This window comes from Rhinolophus ferrumequinum, assembly GCF_004115265.2.
Source record: "Rhinolophus ferrumequinum isolate MPI-CBG mRhiFer1 chromosome 3 unlocalized genomic scaffold, mRhiFer1_v1.p scaffold_36_arrow_ctg1_4, whole genome shotgun sequence".
Classification (NCBI taxonomy): Eukaryota; Metazoa; Chordata; class Mammalia; order Chiroptera; family Rhinolophidae; genus Rhinolophus; species Rhinolophus ferrumequinum.
Genome location: NW_022680354.1, coordinates 2,363,123 through 2,390,194, shown reverse-complemented (window position 1 = coordinate 2,390,194; position 27,072 = coordinate 2,363,123). Strand labels below are relative to the sequence as shown.

At 45.7% G+C, this 27,072-nt stretch overlaps 1 protein-coding gene across 2 annotated transcripts in view; it reads left to right on the top strand.

Moving 5' to 3' along the window:
- WDR27 (WD repeat domain 27) overlaps positions 1-26,784 on the top strand; it is a 155,130-nt gene extending 128,346 nt beyond the window's left edge. The window contains exons 26-27 of one of the 2 annotated variants that reach the window (XM_033100414.1): positions 23,336-23,467; positions 26,371-26,784. In XM_033100414.1, the coding sequence (XP_032956305.1) occupies positions 23,336-23,467; positions 26,371-26,406 (168 nt within the window). In that variant the 3' untranslated portion in view covers positions 26,407-26,784. Of the gene's footprint in view, positions 1-7,610; positions 7,887-23,335; positions 23,468-26,370 lie in introns of those variants that run through there. The other variant, XM_033100416.1, reaches the window with a different exon arrangement.
- The last annotated feature ends 288 nt before the right edge of the window (positions 26,785-27,072 follow it).

Here is a 27,072-nt window from a genome sequence, read left to right as displayed (position 1 = left end):
GCACAGGCAGACCAGGCAGCTTACCTGTGGTCCCATCACTAGTAGTGGGGACACTCGCCTGGCAGTCCGGCCGTTTCTGCCTCCATTACTCAGAATCCATGGTCGTCTTCTCCCTTTTACCCTACTGCCTCGAAATTTATTTTACAAGGCGAAAAAGGGAGAGAGCCTTGGAGAGTTCTCCTTCTGGTTATGTGCCATCTACAAACAAACCAAATTCAGAAGCGTCATTGGATGAGGGGTTTAATAAGGGGACTTCTCTGTGACAGGGCGTGCAGAGTCCACAGACAGGCCTGGGGCTCCTGGGGGCGTCTCCTCCCCTTCTCATCAAAGCAGACAGGTGTGCTAGTGGTCACGAGGGCGGTGATGTTTACACCACAGGTGACAGTGGTCTCTTGCAGCTACCGTTCCAAGGGCTCAATTGCATTCACCCATTTTATGGTAAAGAAGGCAGCAGCGGTTGCGTAACTATACCCCATTTTATAGACGAAACACTGAGGCTTGGGAGGTTGTATGACCTCACCGATGACACAGCTGTGACTCGGCCCAAGCTGTGTGTGAACCCTCACCCTCCGCTGCCTTCTGGTGGGCCACGTGCGTTTTGCATCCGGAGCGAGGAAACTGAAGATTCTGTAGAATCTCCAGTTTCCAGAAAGCGGGTGACTTCAGAACTGTTTAGACAGTAAAAGACTGCAGGCAGAGCTGTCGCTTCCCTAAGATGTGGAGGACGACTGCTGGTGAGGAATGAAATGGGCTATGCTCGTGGAAACACTGAAAGGAAGGGGACGTTTAAAAGTTGTCTCCTGATGGAGGAAATCAGGACAAGTGTGATGTTTGATGATCCCTAGGGAAGTAAGGAACAGAAACATTTAGCAATTTAGCAACTAGTGTCGTTAGAGTTCGATTCACAAGTCAACTGCATCAGAAGTATGAGCGTTCTTGGCACTTATGACCTAGACCTTGGCCCATTTTTCCTGTGATCCTTGTTACTGTTAGAGATGGAAACCCATTTTTTTTTTCACATCTGGTTGTTAATTTTTTTCAGAATTGCTCCGCTGAGTGCATATAAGGCGTGTGAAATTGAAAAGTAGGTTTTTTTGTGCTTTGGGCATTCAGAAACCTAGAATTTTATATTATTTTATTTATAACATAGGCTCTTAATTATTCAAATGAAGCATTTCTGTACAATGACACCTTACTTAACCTGATGTACACACATCATACTTGCAGCTAAATAGTGGAGTTAAATGGCTTAGAATGCAAAGGCTCACTTCTTTCTTCAGTAGGAATTTTGGACATGATTAATTTTGAATAATCTTTTGCCATCTAGTATCTGCACCCCTTTGTCCAACGTGGTAGAAATTATTATTTTTATAATTAAGGTTCATTGATACATACAGAAGAGCTCTCCCCTGTGGTGAACATTTAATGAGAGTTTGCATACGTATGCAGTCATACGACATCCCCCGCAGGCAGGACGGACACTGGCCCCACACTGCTGCCACCCCAGCCAAGACGGACGCCGTCCCTCTCCCGAGGTCCCATGGGCCCCTTCACAGTCCACGCCCTGTCCCCCCACCAGCCACTGGAAGTTTCATTTCTGTCCCTCTGCAGTCTTTTCAAGAAGTCATATAAATGGAATAATACATTATGTGTTTAATGTATGGATTTTTTCACTCATCATAATGCTTTTTGAGACTTTTCCACATTGTTGTGTGTGTCACAAGGTTGTCCCCTTGTAGGGACATCACACTTTGTGTGAACACCCACCAGTCTGGGACATTTTGGTTGTCTCCAGGTTTTGTCTATTGTGCACAGAGCTGCTACAAGCATTCACGTACAGCACTTTGTGAGAACATATGTTTTTATTTTTTTTGTGTCAGTACTTACATATGGGATTTCTGGGTCATATGTGAAATGTATGTTTTACTTTATAAGAAACTGAAACTGTTTTCCAAATGATCATGTAATTTGACTTCCCACCAGCAACGAGTGAGCATTACGCTTGTTTCACAATGAGGGTAGGGTATTTTTTTTATTTTTTATTTTAATGCCAGCTAACTATTGTTCAAAAAAGTGATTACAGGGCAGTTTCAGTCATGAACTTGTGTGAAACCTGTGAGAATTCTGATGAAACACGAGCCAAGTGAATTCAGCTGTGCAGTTAAAAATACTTATCCCCAAATGCCAAACTGGTTCACCATCAGGAAAATCCAGTAACTTCATTTACTGCTTTGATTAAAAAAAAATAGTTTGTGTATTGTTAGTAGAAGCAGAAAAAGCATTTAAGCCCATTACTGTTTAGGACTTTTAAAAAGGAAATCTAGCAAAGTAGGAATAGAAAGAAGTTCCTATCTGGTAAAGATTATATGCCGAAATATGTCGCAAATGTAATACTTGATGGAGGAATATTACGTGTTCTCTCTTTGAGATCAGGAATGTGACCAGGGGACCTACTCTTACAAGTCCTGCTAATATAATACTGGAGATCCAAATTGATAAAAATAAAAAAAGGAAAGAAAAATAAATTACAGTGAAAGGCTTGGAAAAGAAGAGACAAAACCTTCATAATTTGCAGATGATTTGACTCATTTAACTGGAATGTAATATCTAGCTACAATAATCAATACACCAGTAATAACCACCTAAACTTGAAATAAATTTTCCTACATAGTAGCAAACAACACTTGAAAGTAACTAAGAAAAACAAATGGCTATGGAGAAAACTTTAAAACTCTAATACGCTGCACAGAAGAGGGTCTGAACAGCATTCCATGCCGTCCCATAATCTCAGTTACACCTTAATATTATAAGGATGTGATTCTTCACTGATTTATAAATTTATTGCAATCTCAATCAAAATTCTAGTAGGGTTCAATAAACTTATTCCAAAAAACATATTGGAGTAAAAGATTCGCAAAAGGCTAAGTTAACTTCATGTTTTCTCTATTAGATATTAAGAAGTACTTCAAAATCACAGAAATAAAAACAATGTGATATTGGTTCAAGAACTTAAATAAAGCTAGAGGAACATAATAGAGAATTCAGAGGTGACCAATGTATATTTGGGGACTTAATACATATTAAATATGGCACTACAAAACAATAGGGAAAAGATGGGCTATTTGCTACAATGTTTAGGAAAAGATGGCTTTCTATATTGAGGGAAAAACCCTGTATTTCTATTTAAACATGCACATTTCTGATGATTTAAATACGTAAATGTGAAAGGTAAAACTATAAGTAAGTAGACTGAATTGTAGGAGAATAGCTTTGTGACATATGCTTGGGAAAGATTTCTTAAACAAAACTTGAAAAGTATAAAACATTAGACAAAAAATTTGATGAATTTGTTTTTTATCAAAGTTAAAGATTTATGTTCAATGAAGGACTCCATGACAAAGTTAATGGCCAATAATTGAAAGTAATATTTAAAACTGAAAATTGAGTCATGTATAAAAAAGTAGACCTTGATTCTTGCTGCACCTCAAAGTTACTTGGGCCGGTGTTTTAGTGTCACTGTTTATGCCTCCCCCCACCCTAACTGAAACCAAATCTCTGTGAGTGGGGCTGGGCACTGGAACACACTCCGTTGTGGTAGAGATTCAGAATGAAGCCCACCAATTGAGAAAGATTATTATGTGTGCTGTTCTGGAAACTTACTATAAATTTAGGTGTAGGTTTATTATTATATGTCTTTCCTGAAACTAATTTTGCTCCCTCAGTGACAATTTGATTTTTCCCTAATTCTGCATACTCATAATTCTAATGTTTTTCCCTTCAAATGCTCCCTATTTTCCATTCTCACTGTTGTTTCCTTCTAGAACTCTGATTAAATGATTACCGGACTTAGTCTGTCATCTAAACTCTCATATTTTCCATGCTTTCAGCTCTGTGAGTTCTGGATGATTTCTTCATATCTGTTTTCTACTTCACTAACTCTCTCTTTAACTATTTCTAATCAGCTCCTAACCAATCAATTGAATGTTTATATTTAATGACTCTACTCTTATCTCTAGTTTCACTTTGGTTCTTTTTAATTTTCCAGTTCTTTATTAGAGCACCTTTTCCTCTTATGTTTCTAGTCATTTTCAACATACTGATTTGCAGACTGTATGTGATGGTTCTATTGTCTAAAGTTTTTCATACTGTTTCTTCTGTCCACTAACAACAATTCTTTGAGAAATGCTCCAGGATACCCTTCAGCAGGGTTTGTCCCAAGGGTCCTGTGTGGCTTTAGTTGAAGGGGTGGCCCAGGGTGGTCATAGTCTTTCTGTACTAGGTGCTCTGGGAACATAAGCAGCGGAGACTGCGTCTTTTGTTTTTGTTAATTCCTTGACTTGGTATTATGTATCACACAACATGAGTTACAGTGCAGACTCTTGTAAGGGATTTTGGAGGGTTTCCTTACCTTAGGCTGGGATGGCCTTTTCTCCCCTGGGCTCCTGGGGGGTCTTTCTGGTTCATGCTTCCCTCAAGTTTAAACACAGGAATCTTCTGGCTTTGTCCAGGTTCCTCGGGCTCAACTGCTTTCCTCCTGAGACCCCAAGTCCTCATCTTCTGTGTCCTTGTGGCCACTGAAGCCCACGTCCCACGCCCCCTCTCCAACCTTTCTAAACAAGACAAACAAATCAAACTAGAAACCAGTGATTTGCTCAAGGCTGACAGTGTGACCTCATAAACTTACTCTCTGGCTTTCAGCCTTTTTGTCATTTTTGCCCTATTTTCTTACCAGCTCAACTATATACATTAACGAGTTCTGTGAAAGCCTCAGCATTGTTTGTCTTTTCAACAATAACTACCCTGGAGTTTGCAATCTGCAACAGCAAACTAAATATCCCTGCTTTAGTTGCAATCAAACATCCACTCCGATGGGATATCCTAATTTCCTTTTAGGAAGGGCGTCTTGTCTGTTCCTCATACTTTGTCCTCCAGTCTCACTGATTCCTGGGAAAGTCCCGTCCACAGGGTCATCACAGGAGCGTCAGGTGACTGAGCACTTGACCCCACTTGGGCCACATTTTGAAAATGAAACTGAGAAGGAGCAGTGACTGATGCCAAAACCTGGTGGCTTAAGCGATCTCAGGTTTTTGTTGCTGTTTGTTTTGTTTTGTTTTTCTGGCCATGTGGACCAGAGAATTAGAAACACATGGTTTCTAAAGAAAAAGAAGAAGGAGGAAAACGTGTAACACAGAGCAGACCCAGGTAATGACAGCAGTGTCCTGGTGACAGTTAAGTCTATGGCTTTGGATTTTCTGGCTCCAAAACCGGTTTTTGCTCTTCAGCCCCTCAGACGTTCCAGTGACCACAGTGAGACGCCTCTCTCTACACGCGTCTCGTTGGGCTTTTATCCTTTGCAGCCAGGAGGCCGCGTCCCCTGCTTTCTCACAGCAACTCTTCAGTCCTGTCCTAGACCCTTCGGGAGAATTTCCTCTTTCCTCGTTCTGCGTTGCACTTTGTCACCTGGCTCCAAAGGGACTTGTTTCATGTCCCTGTGTCCTAAAAAAAGTCTCTCTTAAAGCTGACTTTCACTGTCTTCCTGTAGCTCTGTTTTCCACGACACTCCCGGCAGCCTGTCCCCTGCTGCCTTTTTCTCTCTTCAGCCACCAAGCGGTACCTGCTCCACAGACACCTGGGAACATAGAGCATATGTTCTGTTTATGTTGATGGAGATCTGATGGTAAAGGTCAGATTCCTGGCCAAATTCAGGCTAAATTCCGGTGAATGAGAACTGATGTGTTCATTGCTTTGTTGCTTTTCCCTTGGAAATAGCAGTGTGTCAGCTGTCTGAATATTATTTTTATGTTGTTTCAAGATCTGTTCTGAAAAGGGGTTATTAGTGTTCTAAGATGTCATTACTGGGAGATTTGCAGCCTTTTTGCAGACTGAGTTATTAGGTTGGTGCAAAAGTAATTTTAAATCAAAATGTGTAGCAACCTAATGTTTAGAGCAGGTAAACCTCACTTTCAAAAGACTGGATGTATGTGGTTTATCATCATTGTCTCTGATACAGTCCAGTTGGAGAACAGTTTACAATAAATTTGACGTGTCCTCAAGTGTAAAATTATCTGGGGACTTACAAATAAGCACAGCTGTGCTCCCCCATGAAATCTGACATTGCTTTAGCCTTTTCTTTGAAATAAGAACTAAGACCCACCCCCACACCCCCCAAAAATACACATTCAAGAATCTGCAGTGTGAGCATGAGTTTGTTACTCTTACGGTTATGGAAGGTGTAACTCAGTGTGACGTCACCCAACCTGCTTTATCTGTATGTACCTGTCGTGATTGGGTCCCTAGTGATACTGACGCTTGCAGATGCTTCAGCGTCTGGTTCTGACAGGTGCTTTACCTGTATTAGCCGCTTCCGTCCTCACAACTCCTCTGCAGGTGATTTTCCCCAATATACCTGGTGTTTACCTAAACTGAGGTGCAGAGAACTCAATGACTTGCTTGGATCACACAGCAAATGTGGTAGAACCAGGGTTCGACTCCACACCTGTTTCATAATCACCACACTTAAAACTCTGGGAGGTAATTAAAATTTCAGCCAAATAATAAAAGTTGTAGGATCTGCTCTGTGCTGCTTCTCATGACTCTCCAGGTCTCTTCTGTAGGACATGTGTGTCTGTGCCCACGTCCTCACCTGAGCCTGCGTCCGCCTACATCAGCACCAGTGGAGGGGTGCAGCTGGGACGCCGCTCCGACTGCAGTGAACTGGCCCTCGCCTGCTTAGCCCCAGTGCAGATGGTGCTGAGAAATGCAGTGAGGGCAAACACTGGGAACCGCCACGAGCAGCGGGAGCAGTCCCGTGGGAGCTGCCCTGGCACGCCGAGCGTGCTGGCGCTGGTCGTGCAGGCACAGTTGCCCTGCGGGCCCTCGGCCAGTCCGCGCTCCCTGGGGCTCCGGGTGAAGGCAGAGCAGGTGAGGCAGAGGCTGACGAGCCAGGTGTGGGGTCCGCAGGTGGGGGCTGGGCACCGCTGCTGCGCCGTGGGGTGGTGTGGCTTCTGCCCAGTCTCACGGTAAAGCCCCAACCCCAGTGTGACGGCGGCCTGAGCTCACTAAAACGTGGCCAGAGCTTGCTGGCATGCTCCTGAACTCACTCTTCCCACGTCACCAGCTGCTGGGGGCTGGCAGTGCGGGAGCAGCCAAGCTGCCCCTTAGAGAGAGAATGGCAGGCGCGAGCCACGTGCCTCACGCGGTGTCCTGGCACTGCACCTGGCCGAGCCGCCCCCACCTGGGTCACGAGTGTGGGGGGGCATGAAGTCGCCAGTTCTGGGCCTCCTGCCACTTGAGGCCCCCATGGGAAATGACAGTAGGCAGCCACAGTGCTGTGGTTTGTCCCTTAGCCCCCAGGAGTGCGTGTGGGCACTTGCAGTGTAGACAGGCTCTGATCCCAGCACTGAAAGTACTAGAGTGGCTGGGGAAAGTCGTTTGGATCAGTCGGTGGAATGGCTGTCGCACATGTGGAGTGGCTATTTCTAATGCACTTTGTTCTCTGGTCCAGAAGGTCGCATAGGAGGAAATCGTGCACCGTGAGCTCCCTCCCCCTGTAGGGTTCTCAGTCAGCAGAAGGTGATTGAAACCACGTGGTGTTTTATTCTCCATCACAGCTCGCGACAGCCACCTTGGATGGCAAGCTTCACCTGTTTGTGACCGAGTGACCGCAGACGCGTGGTGGGCCCAGGCCGCCAGGACCAGTGATGTGAGGACAGACGGGGTTTCGTGGCTCAGCCACTGCCTGTGGCCCCTGGTTCCCCAAGCTGCTCGGCTGCATCCGTGTCCACTCATGTCCATGACCGTCCTACTCCTCAAAAGTCCCCCATGGAGCCCAGCCCTCTGCATGGAGTGCAGTGACGTGAGACAGAATGTTCTTGAATAAAAAGTAGCACAGTGCTTGTTCCACAGCCTAGACTTTGCTGAGGGTGGGGGGACTTCACTTTGGGCGGTACACACATGGGGGAGGGGGCAGCCCTGACTGGCACCCCGGCTTCACCTGGTGAACCGGCCTCTGCGGGGGCCACCGTCTTCGTGTAGTTTGCTTCTGGGCCTTTCCTCCCCCGGTGATGGCCAAAACAACGAGGTAGGGTCCAGCTGCCTCCTCAGGGACAAATAGCCGTCCTGGGAATCCACTCTGCACGTCACTGCCTCTGAAGGTCCCAGAACCAAGTCTTTCTAGGCTCCCAGAAGAGTCTGGATGTTTCTAGAACAATTCCAGATCCCATACGACCAACAACATGGATCCACCCACGTTAGGGCCTCTTAGGGCCAGCCTGAAACACCCTGGGAAGGTCGAGTGTTACGCATCCCAGCTGGGAAACCAGGAGTAGGGGTGTCCATCCCCTCACGGCACCGACTGCCCCCATCGCCCCTTTTCTCCCAAGACGCAGCGTGCTGTCACACCACCTCCTAAGAAGTGTCACAGGCTTAAATTCCTGGCTTATTGGAATCCTCACACATTGACCATAAATCTATATACTTTTTCTTACAAAGTTTTTGAGGAGCAGAATTTATAATAACTCATTTTTATTTTACTTCTATTTAGAGTTATCCAAACACTTTTATCCATTTATAGTAATTGTTTCCCTTTGTTAAAATGAAATTTATTTAAAACGAGTTAAAAAACCAGGTAAATAAAGCAGTGTTAGGCAAGCAAGCCCATGGAATCTTATTTAATATTCTTCATTTCAGTCACATCATTTAATTTTTTTATTTTAAAATTTTATTCTTAATTGTGGTAGAGTACACATAACATAAAAATCATCTTGACCATTTTAAGTGTACAGTTGAGTGATGTTAGCTACGTTCACGTTCACGCTGCTGTACAGCCATCACCATTCATCTGCAGAACCTTTTCTTCTTCCCAAACTAAAATTCTGCGCTCAGTAAACACTAACTCCCCTCCCCTCCCCCAGTCCCTGGCGACCACGGTTCTACTTTCTGTCTCTGTGAATTGGCCTCCTCTGGGGACCTCACATAAGTGGAATCACACATTATTTGTCCTGTGTCTGGCTTTTATCACTGAGTGGAATGCCTTCAAGTTTCACCCATGCTTAGCAGGTGTCGGTGCTCTGGGGCCGCTGATGGGCTAAGGGTTGGACGGTCCCAGCCTCAGAGGCTCCCCTGCTCTGTTTTGATGCCCCGCCATGTGACGGTTCTGCACACACCTGTGAAGTGTTGGTGTCACTGGATCGGCAGCAATCTGCTGAAGGTGTGATGTGTAATGTGCACATTTTGTCAGCATTATGAGGCCAGTCCACATTTTCAAGCAATGAGCAAGTGTACTGTCATGTAAAAGCCGTTGGTTCTTCTACCTCCATCAGAGAGCAGTAATGAAAATAGTGTGTAGAACTTTTCATTTTTAACTTCATTTCACGTCAGTATCACATGTTTTATAGTAACACTGAATTTATAGGGATTGTTGTTGTTCTTTATTTTCCAACTACTTGGAAAAACCTATGCACTAGAAGTGTAGTGATGAAATTTCACCTTGGAAAACCCATTTAAAGGCATTATTTTCACCTACAAAATTCACAGACTTAATCAGGCTAAGAGGACCTGGCTTTTTTCAGGGTATGTGGGGAGGAAATTGCTGCACCAGGCTTTCTAATGATTCTTCAGCCAGGATAGAGGCACTGAGATGGTGAGTGAGCTTGGCTGCCACAGGCTGGTGGTATCCTCCCGGTGGAAATGGAACTGGGGAGGGCAGGCAGTAGTGAGAGCCCAGATACAACAAAGAAATGTTGTATACCCTGGTCCAAATGTAGGCACCAGCATGATGGAGGGCATCTTTGCTGAGAGAAAGAAGAGCCCGCAGGGTGCTTCGGAGGAGACCTGGCCAGGGAGAGAGCCTGGGGTGGGGGAGGGGGTGGGGGTGTAGGTGGACAGAGTGTCCCAAGGGGGGGCGCAGAGGGCTGTTGGAAGACCTGTAGAGGACAACCTCTGATTTCAAATCCGTCTATAATTTGTGGAAGTAGGTTAACCTGCTCATCTTCCTGGTTCCTCACAAGGATTTTACAAGGTAGGGATTCTCCATCATACAGGTGGGGAGACTGAGGCTCGGTGTGGTTCCTGGGATGGATCTGTCTCAGGTTGGTGACCTGCAGCTGTTGGACGAGTGGAAGCAAGAGGGTGAGGAGGCCGGCGGCGAGTGCTCGGTGGGGAAGGGGTGCCGTCCTCCAGGGCCGTCCCGGTGTCCCGTGGGAAAGGAGGAGGACACAGGGATCTGTCTAACCTGCTCGAGGCTCTGAGATGGCTGTGAAGATTCCTTTTTGGTATTTGAATGATAAAATGATTCATATTATGTGGCATATGTCATGAGATTTGCACAACTTCTGGCCCACCCATGTTTTTGCAGACAACAAAGAAGGAATGTGACTGTGGTCCGCCCAAGCCTTGCTGCCGAGGGGGTGATCTAAACAAATTCTGGAATAAATAATTGATGTTCCTTTTTGACATTCTGTTTAAAGGCATTCTTTTCAGATGTGGAGCTCATTCCTTTTCATTAGTGTAAGTAGAACTGACTTCATATTTCAGACTTTGGGGGAAGGTGCCTGGGTATTTTCATAGAAAAGGTGCTATTATCAGTGTTTTGCAAATGATTATCACATAAAATTGTGCAATATGCAAAAACTTATGGATCCTTCAACCTGGATGAATCGGTTTAAGTAGGGAGCAGACAGTTCCCTGTTTGACAGGATATCTAGTGTTGATTTGAGATTGAACCATATAAAATTACCAATGTTCAACTGTTTCTGACCTACAAAAATGCAACATCATATGGTTCAACCAAATATGTTTTTCAAAAGAGGGATTTAAAAAAATATATAAAGATCTACCGTGTTTCCCTGAAAATAAGACCTAGCTGGACAATCAGCTCTAATGTGTCTCTTGGAGCAAAAATTATATAATGGAATATAAGACCCGGTCTTATATTGTAGTGAAATAAGACCGGGTCTTATATTAATTTTTGCTCCAAAAGATGCATTAGAGCTGATTGTGTAGCTAGGTCTTATTTTCGGGGAAACACAGTATATAAATTTCTGTCTCCCTCCTTTCCTCTTTTACTTCTTCCTTCTTTCTCACAAAAATTATTTAGTGTCAACTTTGTTTCAGGCTCTGATTAGAAATAACTTTTCCATTTGTTTTTTGGTATGTTCCCAACTTAATTTTGCTTCTATTAATAGTATGGTAAAATTGTTCTCCCTTTATCTGTTGTTTTGCTTTCTGCAATTGCAGTTATCCATGGTCAACCACATTCCAAAAATATTAAATGGAAAACTCCAGAAGTAAACAATTCATAAGTTTTCAGTTGCCCACCATTCTGAGTAGTGTGATGAAATCTGGTGTCCTCTGTGCCATCCCACCCAGGACGTGAGTCTTCCCTTTGTCCAGTGTCTCCTCTGTTGGTCCTCCCACCCGTTAATCACTTAGGGGCCGTCTGGGTTGTCAGATTGACTGTTGTTGTGTCACAGAGCTGGTGTTCAAGTCACGCTTATTTTACTTAATTGTGGCCCCCGAGCAGAAGTGTAGTGATGCTGGCAATTTGGATATGCCAGTGAGAAGTGTGAAGGTGCTTCCTTTAAGTGAGAAGGTGACAGTTCTCGACTTAATAAGGAACGAAATAAGAAATTGTATGCTGAGGTCGCTGAGGTCTACAGTAAGAACGGACTTACCACCCCTGGAACTGTGAAGGAGAAAGAAAGTCGTGCTAATTTGCTGTCATACCTTGACTACAAAAGTTACGGCTGCAGTGTGTAAGTGCTGAGTTAGGGTGGAAAGGATTAATTTGTGGGTGGAAGACAAATGGGAATGTGCTCAGATTGACAGCAATGTGTTGTGCCGGAAAGCGTGGAAGGCTTTAGCAAAGGGCCCCCTGAAACAAGTGACAGCAAGCCCTTTACTGCAAGTCAGGAATGGTTACACAGATTCAGGAATAGTTTGGGACTGAAAAATGTAAAAATTACTGGAGAGAGAGAAAGAGAGTGAGAGAGAGGGAGGTCACATTCACTTAACCTTTGTTACAGCATATTGTTATATTTTCTATTTTATTATTAGACATTGTTAATCTCTTACTGTGCCTCATTTATAAATTAATGTTATCATAAATATGTACATATAGAAAAAACCCACAGTATATGTAGGGTTCGGTACTATCCGTGGTTTCAGGCATCCAGCGGGGGTCTTGGAACGTCTCCCCATGGGTAAGGGGGCTGCTGTGCTCTCGGAGCCGCTAACAAGAAATGATGGTTCATAAAAGTACAGGGTGTTGTGGAAAGCTGATCCAAATTCTAGTTTTGTTTGGTGCTTCGCAAGGGAGTGACTGACAATTAATGGGGATGTCTTTTCTGAAGTTATGAGTCACTTGGGGTGACAGACGTCGGGCTGTGAAAGTCGTTCACATTTACTGATCTCAAAGTCTGATAAATCTGCGTGTTTTCCGTGTAGTTGAATTTTTCAACAGAGGATTAAAAAATGAATTAATGCAATCTAGTGCTTGTCATTTCCTGGCATGTGAGGCACATAAGACAAAGATTCCAGAAGGAGGAGAACTGGATGGAAATAAGTAGTTGGTATTGATGACAGGAGTGAGGCTTTGACCGGAAGCGGGGTGGCTGTCTGTGATTTTGAAGTGAAAGGCAAGGAGATTGAAGTTGTGTGGGCAAGGTGGCTACGTAAGGAAGGCGTCCCAGGGGCAGCGGGGATGGCCGGGGGGGGGGGGCTGCTGCTGGTGGGGGCAGAGACGTGTATCCCCGGAGGTTGAGGTGCTTGGCTGTCGACCTGGAGCGCGCGTCTCTTCTGTGGAGCAGTGGGGACAGACATGGCCCAGAAGGTCAGAGAACACAACTCTAGATTTCTTTTTTGGCCAGCAGAGGATTTGGGCGTTGGTTTCCTGAAGTTGAATCAGACGGAATTTCTGTTCTTTGTACAAACACTCTCATCCCCACTGAGTCCTAGAAACTGGGGTCAACCTAATTCCCTCAGTGGGCCCTGCAGAACCTGGGTCCAGGGACACAGCCCGTAGGACTTGCCTGTCCCGCCCAGCGTTGATCTGATGGCAGCGTTCTGCAGGAAGGTCTGAGGTTCCTGTCGGTGCCGAAACGGTTGGCATCCTGTGAGGGCTACTCCGTGTGTGAGGGCTACTCCTCATGTGAGGGCTACTCTGTGTGTGAGGGCTACTCCTCGTGTGAGGGCTACTCCGTGTGTGAGGGCTACTCCTTGTGTGAGGGCTACTCTGTGTGTGAGGGCTACTCCTTGTGTGAGGGCTACTCCGTGTGTGAGGGCTACTCCGTGTGTGAGGGCTACTCCATGTGTAGGGCTACAGCCCGTCTGCTCCTTCCTTCCACTTCGAGCCCATGTGTCGGCTGGAGCCAGGCTGACCAGCATGGAATCCATGGAATCTGTGAGGCTCCCATGTGTCACTCTGGCACAGTGCTGTGGGCGGCACTATGATGGGACCGCATGGCCCTTCCTCCCCGGGGCCATGCGGGCTCTTGTCCTTTGTCACTTGAATTGCAATAGCAGCTGCTGATAGAGAGAAACTCCAAGTTGAATCACTATGTACTCACATTGTAGTCCCTATCTGGATAACAAAACAAGCTATTGGCAGGAAGAAAAGGAAAATTACAACACTTACTAGGACAAGGACGGTGTATGTTGCCGTTCTCTCTGAAATGTAAGATGCAGTAACGACAAGTTCCACATTTGGACCTCGGCCTTGCAGGGGTGTCCATGGCACCCTCATCTGACACGGCACTTGCTGGTGGCCCTTCACTCTCTAGGCTTTGAGTTTTCACCTTTTGTTCTCTTGTGGGACCCTGTCCAGTTGTCACCATCTCGTAGGCCAGCGTCTTCTTGAGCACGTGTCCTCTCGACTCTGACACTGAAGGTGCTGCTGACGTTTGTCTTGTGTCATGCTGTTCTCAGCTGCAGCCTTTTCGTACATAAGGATCTTCACAGAACATCGAACGGTCTCCTGTTGTCCAAAAAAGGACCTTTTTCTGTCATTTACAAGTATTCACCAGCCACCAAGAAAGCATTAAACTTCCCCCTAAAAACTGAGACTTGAGTCTCCGGCCTGGAGACCCACACGCATGACACAGTGACAAGTGCCCAGGCAGGTCTAATCCCAGCCCGTCTGCACTGAGTAAGCCTGGGCTATTTAAACACGTTACAGATGGATGAGGAAACATGAAAGTAAAAACCATCTTAAGTGAAACCATACTGATGTATCTTCTACTATGAAATAAATCAAAGAAAGTTTTTTTTCAAAGATATGGAATAAATCCACAAAGTTTGTTACGGTTTTTTTTTTTTTTTTTTTTTTTTTTTTTTTTTTTTTAACTTTTATTCATTTATGTGTTTTTTCCAGGACCCATCAGCTCCAAGTCAAGTAGTTGTTTCAATCTAGTTGTGGAGGGCACAGCTCACAGTGGCCCATGTGGGTGGGAATCTAACTGGTGACCTTGTTGTTGAGAGCACCGTGCTCTAACCAACTGAGCTAACCAGCCTCCCCTATGGTTGTTTTAAAGGAAACTACTTTAAAAATTTTTTGGAATTACTAAGTTAATCTTTTTTTCTGTCTTAGTGGAGAAAAAATACGTTGCTCTCCAGAGACAGCATTAGGAAAATCAATGAGCAAGTCACAGAATGGGGGACAATATTTACAACACGTGTAAAAAGACTGTCCAGGTAGTGCAAAGAATTGCTATATAATAAAAAAGACAAACTACCAAAAATGGGCAAAATCCGTGAATAGCCACTCATGAAAGAATGACAACACGGGAGGGAAAATTGCTCAGTATCGTTAATCATTAGGGAAATGCAAATTAAACCCCCAGTGAGATATGTCTACACACTCGTGGGCGTGTCAGTGACATGAAAAGAATGACACTACAAGTGTTGGCAGGATGTTTTCATCCTGCTGATCGCTTGTCAAATGGTCGTCGTTTGGAAATAAGTTTGGCAGCTTCTCAAAAAGTTAAACAGCTCAGTGACCCCCTTCTACACATCCAGCTAAGAGGAAGGTTATCCACGTCCACAGAAGGCCTCTGTGAAAGGCTTACAGAAGCTCTGTTCCCAGGGGCTGGGACCAGCAGGAAGGGGGACAGACCGTGAGTGTGGACGTGGTGGGATGCTTCTCACCCATGAAGGGCACCGACTGCTGGTCAGGAAGCCACGTGGCTGGGTCTCAAACTGCTGTGCTGAGTGAACAGGGCACACCGTCTGTGAGTCGACTTACAGGGAGTCTAGACCTGTGATCACAGAAGCCAGCTGTGTCGGGGCCTGTCTGGACGGGGCCGAGGGCATCTCCTGGGGTAATGCACATCTTCTGACCTCCGTGTGGGTACCCTGCGTGGAGGCATTTGTGGGAACCAACAGGCCACTCTGTGTGAACAACATCGTGAGGAAATGTTTCTCAACAGACCAACGAACGCTGTGCATCTTCCCAGGAGTGGCTGGGAAATGGGACGTGGGACACCAGCAATGGCCGTTAGAAAGCTGTGCTTTCTGACCACTGCACTTGCCTCACTGCTTCAGCACGTTTTATCTGGCACCACTGTGTTCCAGACCCCGTTCTGGCTACTGGGGGACAGCAGTGAACTAAAGGAATAAAATCGAGGGCTGGCTTTCTCCCAGGGCTCCTGGCCATGGCCTCCACCTCTAAGGGACGGTTGGGTGGCATCAGAGCTCCAAGCCAGCACCTGCTGGGCTTATTTGTACAGAGCAGTGACAAGGACTGTGCCCCGTGGGGTCTTGACAATGATGTCGGAATGTCCCTACAGCCCATCACTGGGGACCAGGAAGGGTCAGAGGCCACAGCTCTAATCCCATGTGGTGTAAGTGTAAAGCAGAGGAGCGAGCATCCTGGGACGGAGTGAGGGAAGGGAGGGTAAGAATCACACAGGGGACGTGGAAGCTCTGGGGTCGTCATGCGGGCCACATGTCCACACACCTGTGCAGCTTAGCTTATGGGCCTGGCACTGTCCCCCTGGCGCTGTCCCCCTGGCGCTGTCCCCCTGGCGCTGTCCCCCACAGGCCCTGCTCCAGTGTCACTGGTTGGTGCACACGGCTCCCCCTCTGCGTGTCTTGTCCTGCAGTTTGTTTACAAAACCGTTCTGGATGCACACGTTTGTCCATCTCCTTTCTCCCCCATCCTGGAGTGCCCTCCTCAGTGGGCCGCTTGCCATCCTGTCCACATTTTCTCCTGTCTGTATATGAAAACCTGTGTCCATCCGTCTCCTATCCTGCTTTCTCATCTCTTCAGCCCTTGACCCCGGGGCTGGCCCCATGGCATTCAGGCAGGAGGTGAGGCTGGGCTGCTAGGTGCCCCCCACCCCCGTCTGCGATAGGACAGGTGCCCTGTGTTTCCCAACTGTGTAAATGGTAGCTTCCCCCACGTGTGATGTCATGTGCTGTCCTGTGTCACAGACAACCAGCACTGAGCCCACATTTTCCTTTTGCTTCAGCAGATTCAAATGCTATGAGGTGTCTCAGGAATTTTCTGGAGTTTGTACCCAATCTTTATATCTGTTTCCCTTCATATTAGAGAAAATCCTTTGAAATCGGCTCTTTGAAGGAGTGACCATAAAGGCGGGATGTGAGCGACGGCTCTCACTCCATGGGGCGTCAGCGGTGCCGAAGTTGGCCGTCTATGTGCCGTTACACGGGGCACTCGACAGCGTCCATCAGCTGCGCAGCACACGCTGCTGCCCTCGCGCCGGGGAAACGATTGCCCCTGTGGAGGCGACCCAGGCTGTAGGCAACGCGGGCTCAGCATGGGCTCCTAGTTAATTTTATCACCTGAAGTGAGCCATAATTTTTGCTGTGAATCGTAAGGAAATGGAAAAGGTAAGAAGGACTTTGGAAAAGGAGTGAGTGCCCGCGTGAGACTTTGCTGAGAGAAAGCTGCAGACCGCTCAGTGTCACACCTGTTGGCGTCTTGCTGACCGGCGTCAGTCAGGCGGTGTCCCCTGGTTGTCAGGCCAGCAGCTTCCTGGACCAGCTCTTCCCACGGCAGCTGCCGGGCAGCCCGGCAGGCCACTTGTGGCCTCTGCTGGTGCCACGTGGGCTCATCTTCCAAAGTGAATCACTCGGCAGCCTCGGGGCCAGTGAGCCCGTGGAGGGCACGCAGATGGGGTGAGTGGCTCCCTCTCCGCCACCACCTAGGCAGTCACTGAGGCCAGCGCAGCATGCGGGTGACGCTGCGGTCCCAAGGGCACCGGCCTGAACGCTGGGACTGTGTCTGGGTCCACCTGAAGCCTGGCAGAGCAGCTGCACCACCGGGTGCCCACACCCCTCCCTGGAGCCCCTCTCTCCACATCTGTCCTGAGGCCCCATCAACTCTGAGGACACTGGGGGAAACAGCGTGCGTGCACCCAGTGGCACGGGCGTGGGGACCTGTGAGGGACACTCAGTGGCCAGGACCAGCGGGACACGAGCGCTGTGCATGCGGCTCTTGGGTGACTCCCAGACGGGCCTCTGCGTGCATGCTCCCCCCACCCCGTGCTGTCACACACACTCCCTCTCGGCCTCCAGGGGACAATGGTGACACCACCGTCCTGGTTCCAGTGTGGCAGTCTTGATGGGCCGGACGTCCGAGGAGCATGGACGGAGGCAGTTCCAGGGGTGTGATGGAGAATTCCCTCTTTGTTACGTGTCTGCGCTGGGGAAAACCTAAGGGTCTGACTTTAGGCAGAAGATGCGCGTTTCCACGACCAGCCCGACAGCTGTGTCCTAGAAGGGAGGCCGCACCCACCTGCTCCCCGGAAGGGCCGTGTTTTAGCCACAGCCCCCAGCCCAGCAGAGTGGAGGCTGTGTCCACACCTGTGTCTGTCTGTGGGCAGCACCAGCAGCCGTCCGTCCCGGTCTGCGGAGCTCCCTGGGAGCTGAGCTGGTTCCACCCGAATCCCACCTCCTGCCCGAGGCCTCAGGGCTGAGCTGTGGGGAGGCCCCCAGCCTCTGAGGAGCGTGGGCCCCTGGGCAGCCTGCAGGCCTTTTCTGGGACAGTGATTGATCCTCCCTTAAACCTCTGCAGTGACAAGACAGACAGTGAGTCAGCTTGGTGAAGTCTGAGGGAAGAAAGCAAACTTTCTGAGCTGAGCAAACTTAGTTCTCTTTTCGCTAAGTAGAGTGGGAAGCGTGAGGCTTCCACATGTTTCTCTCGGGGGGGCTGCTGGCTGCGGAGGCCCGCCTTGTTCTGCGCTTTGCGTCTCGTCTGCTGTCGTCTGCACTTTCCCTGCAGCAGCGCCAGGGCTGATGGGTCAAGGCCAAGGAGCCCCCAACGGCCATCCAGCCATTCCGAGGTTGTAGCAAGTGTTTGGGAGGCAGGACCTTCCCATGGTCTGAAGAGTGGCCACGTGCCGCCTGTCTAACAGCCACGTTCCCCCAAGTGGGCGTACTCCTTCCCACGATGGCGGGGCCAGGCGTTTCAGAGAAGAAACCTAATGAGTGGCCTAAAATATTAAGGAAACTACATGCTACAGGGTAAAACAACCTGCCTTGCTGTGGACTTTCTGCTCCTCTGACATGCGGATCCCTGAAGCTCTAAGGGGGGACTTGCAGCGTCTCCCACACAGCGTCCCAAGGCCTCCTTTTCCAGAAGCTTCCGTGGGCCTGTGTGCCATGGGCCGTAGGCAGGAGCTCCCGGCCCTGCTGGTCACACGGCTCGGGCTTCCTCACAGGTTCCTCACTGCTGAGTTGTCACGTGTGACTGAAGTGTCCTTGGCTCCCGTCTGCTGTCAGAAAGCCCGAGAAACGCCTGTTGGAGACTTTCCTGGGTCTCCTGTGCTGCAGTGACTCCGCCTGCACCTGGAGCCTGAGGCCTCATTCCCCATCCACTCCAGCCCTTTCCAGAGGCCAGTCTCTGCTGAAAGTGGGGTTGCTGATGGGGACAGCACTGTGACACTGTCGGGACTGCCCGGGAGGACGTGGACGGCGACAGCAGCCTGTTCCTCTTCCAGATGAAACTAACAACTCAGTCACGGCCATGGAACCTTCCCGTCGGATGAATTGTGCAGGGGCCACCCCAGCCCCAGCCCCTGCCTGCCAGCCCTGCCCTCATGGCGGAGGTCTGGGGCCTCTGCCTGCAGTGCACGCGGGGCCGGATTAGTCTCATTCATTCATTTCAGCTTTTACCTCCCTTGCCCTTTGACGTCAAATTCATAAATCCTCTTTAAGACCAAGGTCCATACATTTAATCCTATCCTTTCTTCTATGCAGTTAGTTTATTGTTTCAGGTCTTTGGTTTAGGTCTGGATCCATTTTGAGTAATTTTGATATATGGTGACAGATAGCAGTTAGTTTCATTCTTTTGCAAGTGGCTTTCCAATTCTCCCAGCACCATTTATTGAAGAGGCTGTCTTTCCTCCATTGTATGTTTTTGGCTCCTTTTTCCTTGTTTTCTCCTAGGAGTTTTACTGTTTCAGATCTTGCATTTAGGGCTTTAATCCATTTTAATTTTTTTATGGTGTGAAAATAAGGGTCTAATTTCATTCTTCTGCATGTGGATATCCAGTTTTCACAACACCATTTGCTGGGCAGCGTTTCCTCATTGTGTATTTTTGGCACCTTATTGTACATCAGTGGACCATATATGGATGGGTTTATTTCTGGGCTCTCTATTCTGTTACACTTGTATGTATGACCTTTGTTATGTGAGTACTACACTGTTAAGATTACTTTAGCTTTGTAATGTATTTTAAAACCTGGAAGTTTAATGCCTGCAGTTTTGTTTAATGCTCAATATTGCTTAGCTATTCAAGGTCTTTTGTGGTTCTCTATGAATTTAAGGTTACTTCTTCAATTTCTGTAAAAAAATCTATGGAATTTTGATAGATGTTGTATTAAATCTGTAGATCACTTTGGGTTGTATGGATATTTTTACAATATTAATTCTTCCAAAGCATAATCGTGGGCTGTATTTCCATTTATTTGTGTCTGCTTTGATTTCTTTCATCAGGGTTTTACAGTTTTCAGTCTATCAGTCTTTTTATCTCCTTGGTTAAGTTGAATTCTAAATATTTTATTCTTTTTGAAGCTATTATTAATGGGATTCTTTTCTTAATTTCCTTTGCAGATAGTTCATATTGGTATGTAAAATGCAAACTGGTTTTTGTATGTTGATTTTGTATCCTGAAACTTTCCGGAATTTATTTATTAGTTATAACAGGGTTTTTTGTGTGTGTGGTGTTTAGAGTTTTATACATATAAGATCACGTCATTCAAACACAGATTGATTCGGATGCTCTTTCTTTCCTTTCTTTCCTTCTGTCCTTCCTCCCTTCCTCCTTCCTTCCTTCCTTCCTTCCTTCCTCCCTTCCTCCTCCCTCCTTCCTCCCTTCCTCCTTCCTCCTTCCTCCTCCTTCCTTCCTTCCTTCCTTCCTTCCTCCCTTCCTTCTTTGCTCCCTTCCTCCTTCCTTCCTTCCTTCCTTCCTCCCTTCCTCCTTCCTCCCTTCCTCCTTCCTCCCTTCCTCCCTTCCTCCTTGCTCCTTCCTTCCTTCCTTCCTTCCTCCCTCCCTCCTCCCTCCCTCCCCCCTCCCTCCCTCCCTCCCTTCCTTCCTTCCTTCCTTCCTTCCTGCCTCCCTTCCTTCCTAATTGCTCTAACTGGGGCTTCTAAGACGGTGTTAAATAGAAGTGATGAGAGTGGGCATTCTTGCCTTGTTCCAGATCTTAAAAGAAAACTTGCAGTTTTCTATCACTGAGTTTGATGTTAGCTGTGGGATTTTCGTATATGAGCTTTACTTTGTTGAGGTGAGTTTTTTCTATATCTAATTTGTTTATAGTTTTTAATCATGAGAGAGTATTGAATTTTGTCAAATGCGTTTCTACATCTATTGAGATGATAATGTGATTTTCATTCTGTTGATATGATGTGTCACATGTATTGATTTGTGAATGTTGAACTATCCTTGCATCCTAGAAATCAATCCCACTTGGTCATGGTATAGGATCATTTTAATATGCTGTTGAATCTAGTTTGCTAATATTCTGTTGAGAATTTTTGCATTTGTGTTTATTAGAGATATTGATCTGCAGTTTTCTTGTGGGATCAGTCTGTATCAGGGTAATGCTAGGCTTGTACAATGAGTTTGGAAGTGTTTCCTCTTAATCTATTTTTTGGAAAAGTTTAAGAAGAATTGCTGTTAGTTGTTCTTTAAATATTTGTATGACTGTGAAGCCATCTAGTTCTGGGCTTTTCTTTGTTAGGGGTTTTTGATTACTGATTCAGTATCCTTCTTTCAGGCTTTCCATTTCTTTTTGATTCAGTCATGATGGGTTGTATGTTTACAGGAATTTATACATTTCTTCTAAGGTGTCTAATCTTGGCTTACAATTGTTTGTAATGTCCCTTGTGATATTTTTTTATTTCAGTGACATCACTTGTAATGTCTCCCTCCCACTTATGAATCTTTGAGTCTTCCCTCTTTTTTCTTGGTTAGCTTAGCTAAAGGTTTGCCAATTTTATTTATCTTTTCAAAGAAAACCCTCCTAATTGTATTGTTCTTTCTATAGTTTTTCTATTCTCTATTTTATTTATTTCTGCTCTAATCTTTATTCTTCCCTTCTCTCTGCTAAGTTTGGGTTTAGTGTGTTCTTCTAGTTATCTGAGGTATAAAGTTATTTATTTGAGATCTTTCTTATTTTTAACGTAGGCATTTTTAATAAAATTCTCTTTCAGTACTCTTTCACTGAATCTCATGAGTTTTGGTATGTTTTGTGTTCATTTTTGTTTGTTCCAAGGCATTTTCTGATTTCCCCTTTGATCCCTTCTTTGATTAAATGGTTGTCCAGGACTGTGTTGTTTAATTTTCATCTATTCTTGAGTTTTCCCATTTTCCCTTAGTGGTATTCCTTTTGGTTGGAAAAGATACTTGGAATGATTTAATCTTCTTAGATCTGTTAAGACTTATTTTGCAACTGACACGTGATCTATCATGGAGAATGTGTACTTGAGAGGAACGTGCATTCTGCTGCTGATGGGTCGAATGTTCTGTATGTCTCTATGAGTCTAATATGATCTGTACTCTTGTTTGTTCCGCTATTTCACTGGGAATAAACTTATGAAGTACAACTTTCTGGCTGCTTCAACCCATACCGCATTAAGCTCAGGCATGCAATGGAAGAGTTTCTTTCAGAAAATCATGACTTCTCAGAGTACTTCTGGTCACGAACAAAATGATCTAAAATGCTTCATGCAGAAAACTGATTCAATTACTAATATCCTACTTCCATAAATTTTATTTTATTTTCCAGATATAGTCCATAAGATACAGTTAAGAGGAAAGACTACCTCAGTTTTCTATAACAGAAAGGTTATGTTAAGTGAAAGACGTAAAGCTAAGAGAATGAATAAACACCAGGAATGTATTTTTTATCTTTGTTACTAATTAATTTTTATGCATTATTTACTTAAATGTGAGTCTTCCTCAACAACAGCCCTTCCTCAACACCCCTGGTCAACAACTTGAGTAAGAATACCGTCTAACAGTTCTGAGTCATATGCATTTAATTAAGGATACTAAAATCTACTTTAAGAAGTTTGGAGATTTTCTTTTTTGAACCCCTGAAGCCAACTATGGGATAGACAAAGGGGCCGTGGGTGGCCCTAGGTTTTAATATGACTCTGGTGCATGCTAGATTCTTTGGGCTTGGGTGATAACCTCACGACACCAGAATGTTTTATTTCTCTCTTTGCATGGTGGCCGTATGCATGTAAATAAATCACGTATGAAAGTGCTTTGCAAATGTTTTACATACTATATATCCAGACAAACAAACCAGGTTTGCAAAGCACTGTAGATAATCGAAGGCCAGAGCCCCTTTAAAACATGGAATTCACATGGTAATGCTATTTGGTCTGTTTTTGACTTAATGACTTAACCTTGTCCAGTACCATTCATATTTTTAAAAACCACTAAAAATTACTTGCATCAGCCTAGCACATACCTGGAGAAATCAAAATTCCTAAAAGAAAAGGGAGGTTCTTTCACATTGGTGACTATGGAGCACTGTTTATTTCCTTCTTCTCTGGAAATATAATTGCACCAGGGCTTCCTGGATGCATGGCCAGTTGTTCTGCTCAGTGTCAGAAATTCTAAGGCACACGGCACGACCATGCGAGCTGGCGAATGACCATGCAAAAATCCGTCACAGGTGCCTGCATTCCATGTCAAGGACAACGCTCCTCACCCACCCCGCCCGCCTCGTTCGCGCATCTGGTCCTGGCCCCATTTGGCTCCATTGCTGTGGCTTCTGCTCTCCATCAGTTACCCCTCACCCCCCATGGAAGGCACAGAACTGTGCCATTTGCCCTGTTCTGACTTTGATCTTCTTCCAGAACATCGTCTGGCATTTGCTAAAAGGTTCTCCGCCTGGCTCTTCTGGTTATACACCCGTCGGTCCTGGGTCTTGTCCTGCCTTTACCTTGGACGTGAGCCCCAGCATCTGTCCCTCGCTCAACCGTTCAACAGTAAGGATTGCATGCTTCATGTTTTAAAGTTAGGTAAACGTAGGACCATGACCTTCTTGGCTGGAATCATCATGAAACTAGCATTCAATTATTATCTAGTTTTCGGCAATCTAGATCTGACAGTTTGTTGAGAAGTAGATGGACCTGGATTGCAGCTCAGGGAACCCATTTTAAATGATCATCCCTCGCGACCACTGCTCAGAATCAAGCCTCTCCTAGCTGGTTCCTTTCCTCCACATGTGACGAGGAGTAAGCAACTACTAATGAAACAGACTTTGGGTCCATCCCCAGAAGGCCCACGAACTAGTTGGGCTCAAGAGCAGTCACCAGATATGCAGGGAACTGGCTTTTGTCATTCTCTTGCACCGAGAGCAAAAGCGTTCCATGCTCTCTGCACACATCCTTTTGGAGCCTTCTAGTGGAGATTGTCATGGTTCAGTTCTGAAAATTGTTACCACAGATAAATTCATTCGTTTTTGTTGTTTATCATCAGAATGTCCCACACGCCTTTGGCTGTGGGACCAGTATTTCAGGTAACTTATTACTGTCATCAGAACCAGTCCAGGGAGCACATTTGCAACCGTCATGCCCTGCCCTGGTTACCTGCTCTGACCCACGTTCTCAGCCTGAACGTGTAGTCGGCTCCTGCTCATCTTGGAGGCTGGTTGTATTTCAGATTCGCCTGATACAAAAGTGCTCTATTCCCTCTCATCTGATGAGGTTTTCATCTCAGGTAATCTTTAGTGTGTCTCCCTGTGTCCTTTAGGTCCTGGAAAGCCTTACTCCAACTTACGTCAGTCCCTGTATAAGAGTGCGTGGAAGGTGGGCGTGCGTGAGGCTTACCCAGAGGGAAGGGCCAGGAGGCTGCTGACCTGTGAGAACAGAGTGTACCGCAGTGGCCTCTCTGAAACGGGGTTAATTCCAGATTGACTTTACCTGAGAATTGAGAAACTCTCTGAGTGGGGTCACCATGTAAGGCTGTGTGTCTTCATGGGAACCTCCGTCCCCAGCTGTGGCCTCACTGCTGGAAATGTCTAGGGTCCCCAGACAACAAGTTGTGCGTTCACACTCATGGCTGACCTCCCACCATCCGAATGACCTCACCATGACCTTCAGCTTATGGGGGTATTTGCCAGCATGATGTCCCCCTGGATCTGGGACCCATCAGCACTGCAGAGCTGGACCTTCACCTGGAGGAAGGACCCAGGGTCAGTGCATTGGGCGACTGAGTGGTGCGTTGTGTTCAGGCTGCGAGCAGTTCAGAAAGCCTGTTCCCTTACATCCACCCTGACAGACGCATGACTCCTCTACCTGGGCATTCCTGTTCGGTCCAAGGAATAAAATAACAAATTCACCTCTGGAGACTTGGTCGGGGTCACGTATCTAGTTACGATGGTCATTTATGGTATTTTCCCACAACTGCACATGACTCTTTGATTTTTTGATCATCTTTCATTCTCCTGCACACAATTTGGAACTAGCCACTCCTCCAGAGTCCCTTTTGGATAATTGAAGAATAAAATGAGACAGTGAATTCTGTCTCACATGGTATGTAACAGTGTAAACAGCGAGAGAGACGCTAATGGCTCCACTCAGACTGAAACAGAAAACCTCCCTTTTGAAAAAAAAGTCATTCTTTTTTGTCAACATTTCCAATTTTCTCTCTTTACTGAGGTACTTTTGCCTTGTTCCAATGAGAAGGTTACTAATGTAATTTTGCCTCTCCTTTATTCTAGTTAACACTTTTGTTTATTAGCTTTGCTGTACCATATTTATAATGTCACTAAAACGTGCATTTAATTACAAGCTTTCCCAGTATCTAGAATCCTCCATTTAAAAAATTACACTTCAGCTTAAACGTCCTGGAATTAGCTATTAAAATCTGCAGTTGGGTCCCTTACGTGCAGGGACAACAGCCAGCAGCACACGTAGGCACCGAGTGTGTTTTGATAATGCACTGGCTTCTGCACTTCCTGTGGTATCTTCCTTGTCTTTCTTTAGTCTGATTAGTTGTTCCTTTCCTGGCTTCTTGACATGGAGGCATAGATAGTCATGTTCAACTGTCCCCTAGTACATGTCTGACAGATACAATTTCTCTTACTACTTTTAGCTATAACAAACGAGTTGGATGATGTTTCAGCAGCTATATTTAGGTTAACTGATGTACGACCAACTACCTCCACCACAATAAAGATACTTAGCAAAGGAAGAACACAGGAACTTCCTAAAGAATGTCTTTTTAAAAATCTACACCAAATTTTATACTTAGAAGTGAATTATTAAAAGCCAGTTTCCTCCTCTGGGAGAATGGCAAGCCTGTCCCCGGGCCCTGAACAAAATATCGGCTTCTTGTAAAAGCCGGCATCCCCTGGAGCTTAAGTGGACTGGTCGGTGTGTGCACCCCAGTTAATTTGGCCCAAACACTAATGTGTGGGCCCAGTTTTCAGTGTTGTGTGCTCGCCTTTCTAGAAAATTGCTTGTGTGTTTCACTTACATTAGGTATATGGACCTGGACCAAAATTCCTCTTACCAGAAAGTATTTGGGACATAAAAATAAACATTACTTGAACAAAATGTCGTAAGATTAGGTGGATGGAAATATACATTTTAAAGTTCTTTACTACTCATTATTTAACATAGCTCAGAAGTTTCCTAGAAAATAAATCCTAGTTTTGCAACGTGTCTTTCGCAAAAATGTATGCAGTAGAATTTTGCTGCCCATCCACCCTGAGCCATCACGGTTCTCCATCTACTTACTGGTGCCTGGCAAACAATGTCAGTGAACCATTTCTCAAATCAAACGTTTAGAAATAGCGTGAACCCCTCAAAGCAAAATGTAGTCGTAAAAACGGAATAAAACGCTGCATTCACACGGCATCCTCTTTATTATCTTTCATTTCTAGTTTCACCATTGCAAATTCTCAAGTCAAGTGGGCTAACCAGCCATGGGAGTGAGTGACCTCCAGAGAAATAAAAGTATATTTTAATGGCCAAAAGGTAAGTTAAACAAAACTAAGCACTTTGCTGAAATGAAGACTTTAAGAACAGTTTTAGTAATCCCGCCAAGTTTTATTTTGATTGGAATGCAGTTGAAAATGATGAAAATTGTATTTCAATCCCGAGTTTTCATAACTCGTTAGCCAGGATCATCTAACTCACCATTATATTAACAATTCTTAGGTGCTATTGAACTACTTGAGAGAAAAGTGACAAAGATCGGTGTTCACAGAGTCTTGGCTGTAAGCGTTTTGGGTTTTGCTTGCTGAGATAGCGGGGCAGAAGCAGCTGGCCGTTCCTCCTAGTTCTCGCGTGTCTCTGTAGGGAGAAACTTTATTTGCTACTTCTTACTTCTACTAAAAAACACGTGACATTTGGGGAAGATAATGAAATGCAGAGAAATAGTTATCACCATAATAATGATGAGATAGTTTACTCAAAATATTAACAAAGAAATGTACACACATGGGCAAATGCAACCTTAACCCCCCTAAATTCACAATGATTTAAAAGATTACCAACTGCAGAAAAGTACACATAGCACCCAAACACAATAGCAGCGTCTTTCATTCTCTCTGGTTTGACAGTCCAAGGAAGCAAAATACTTT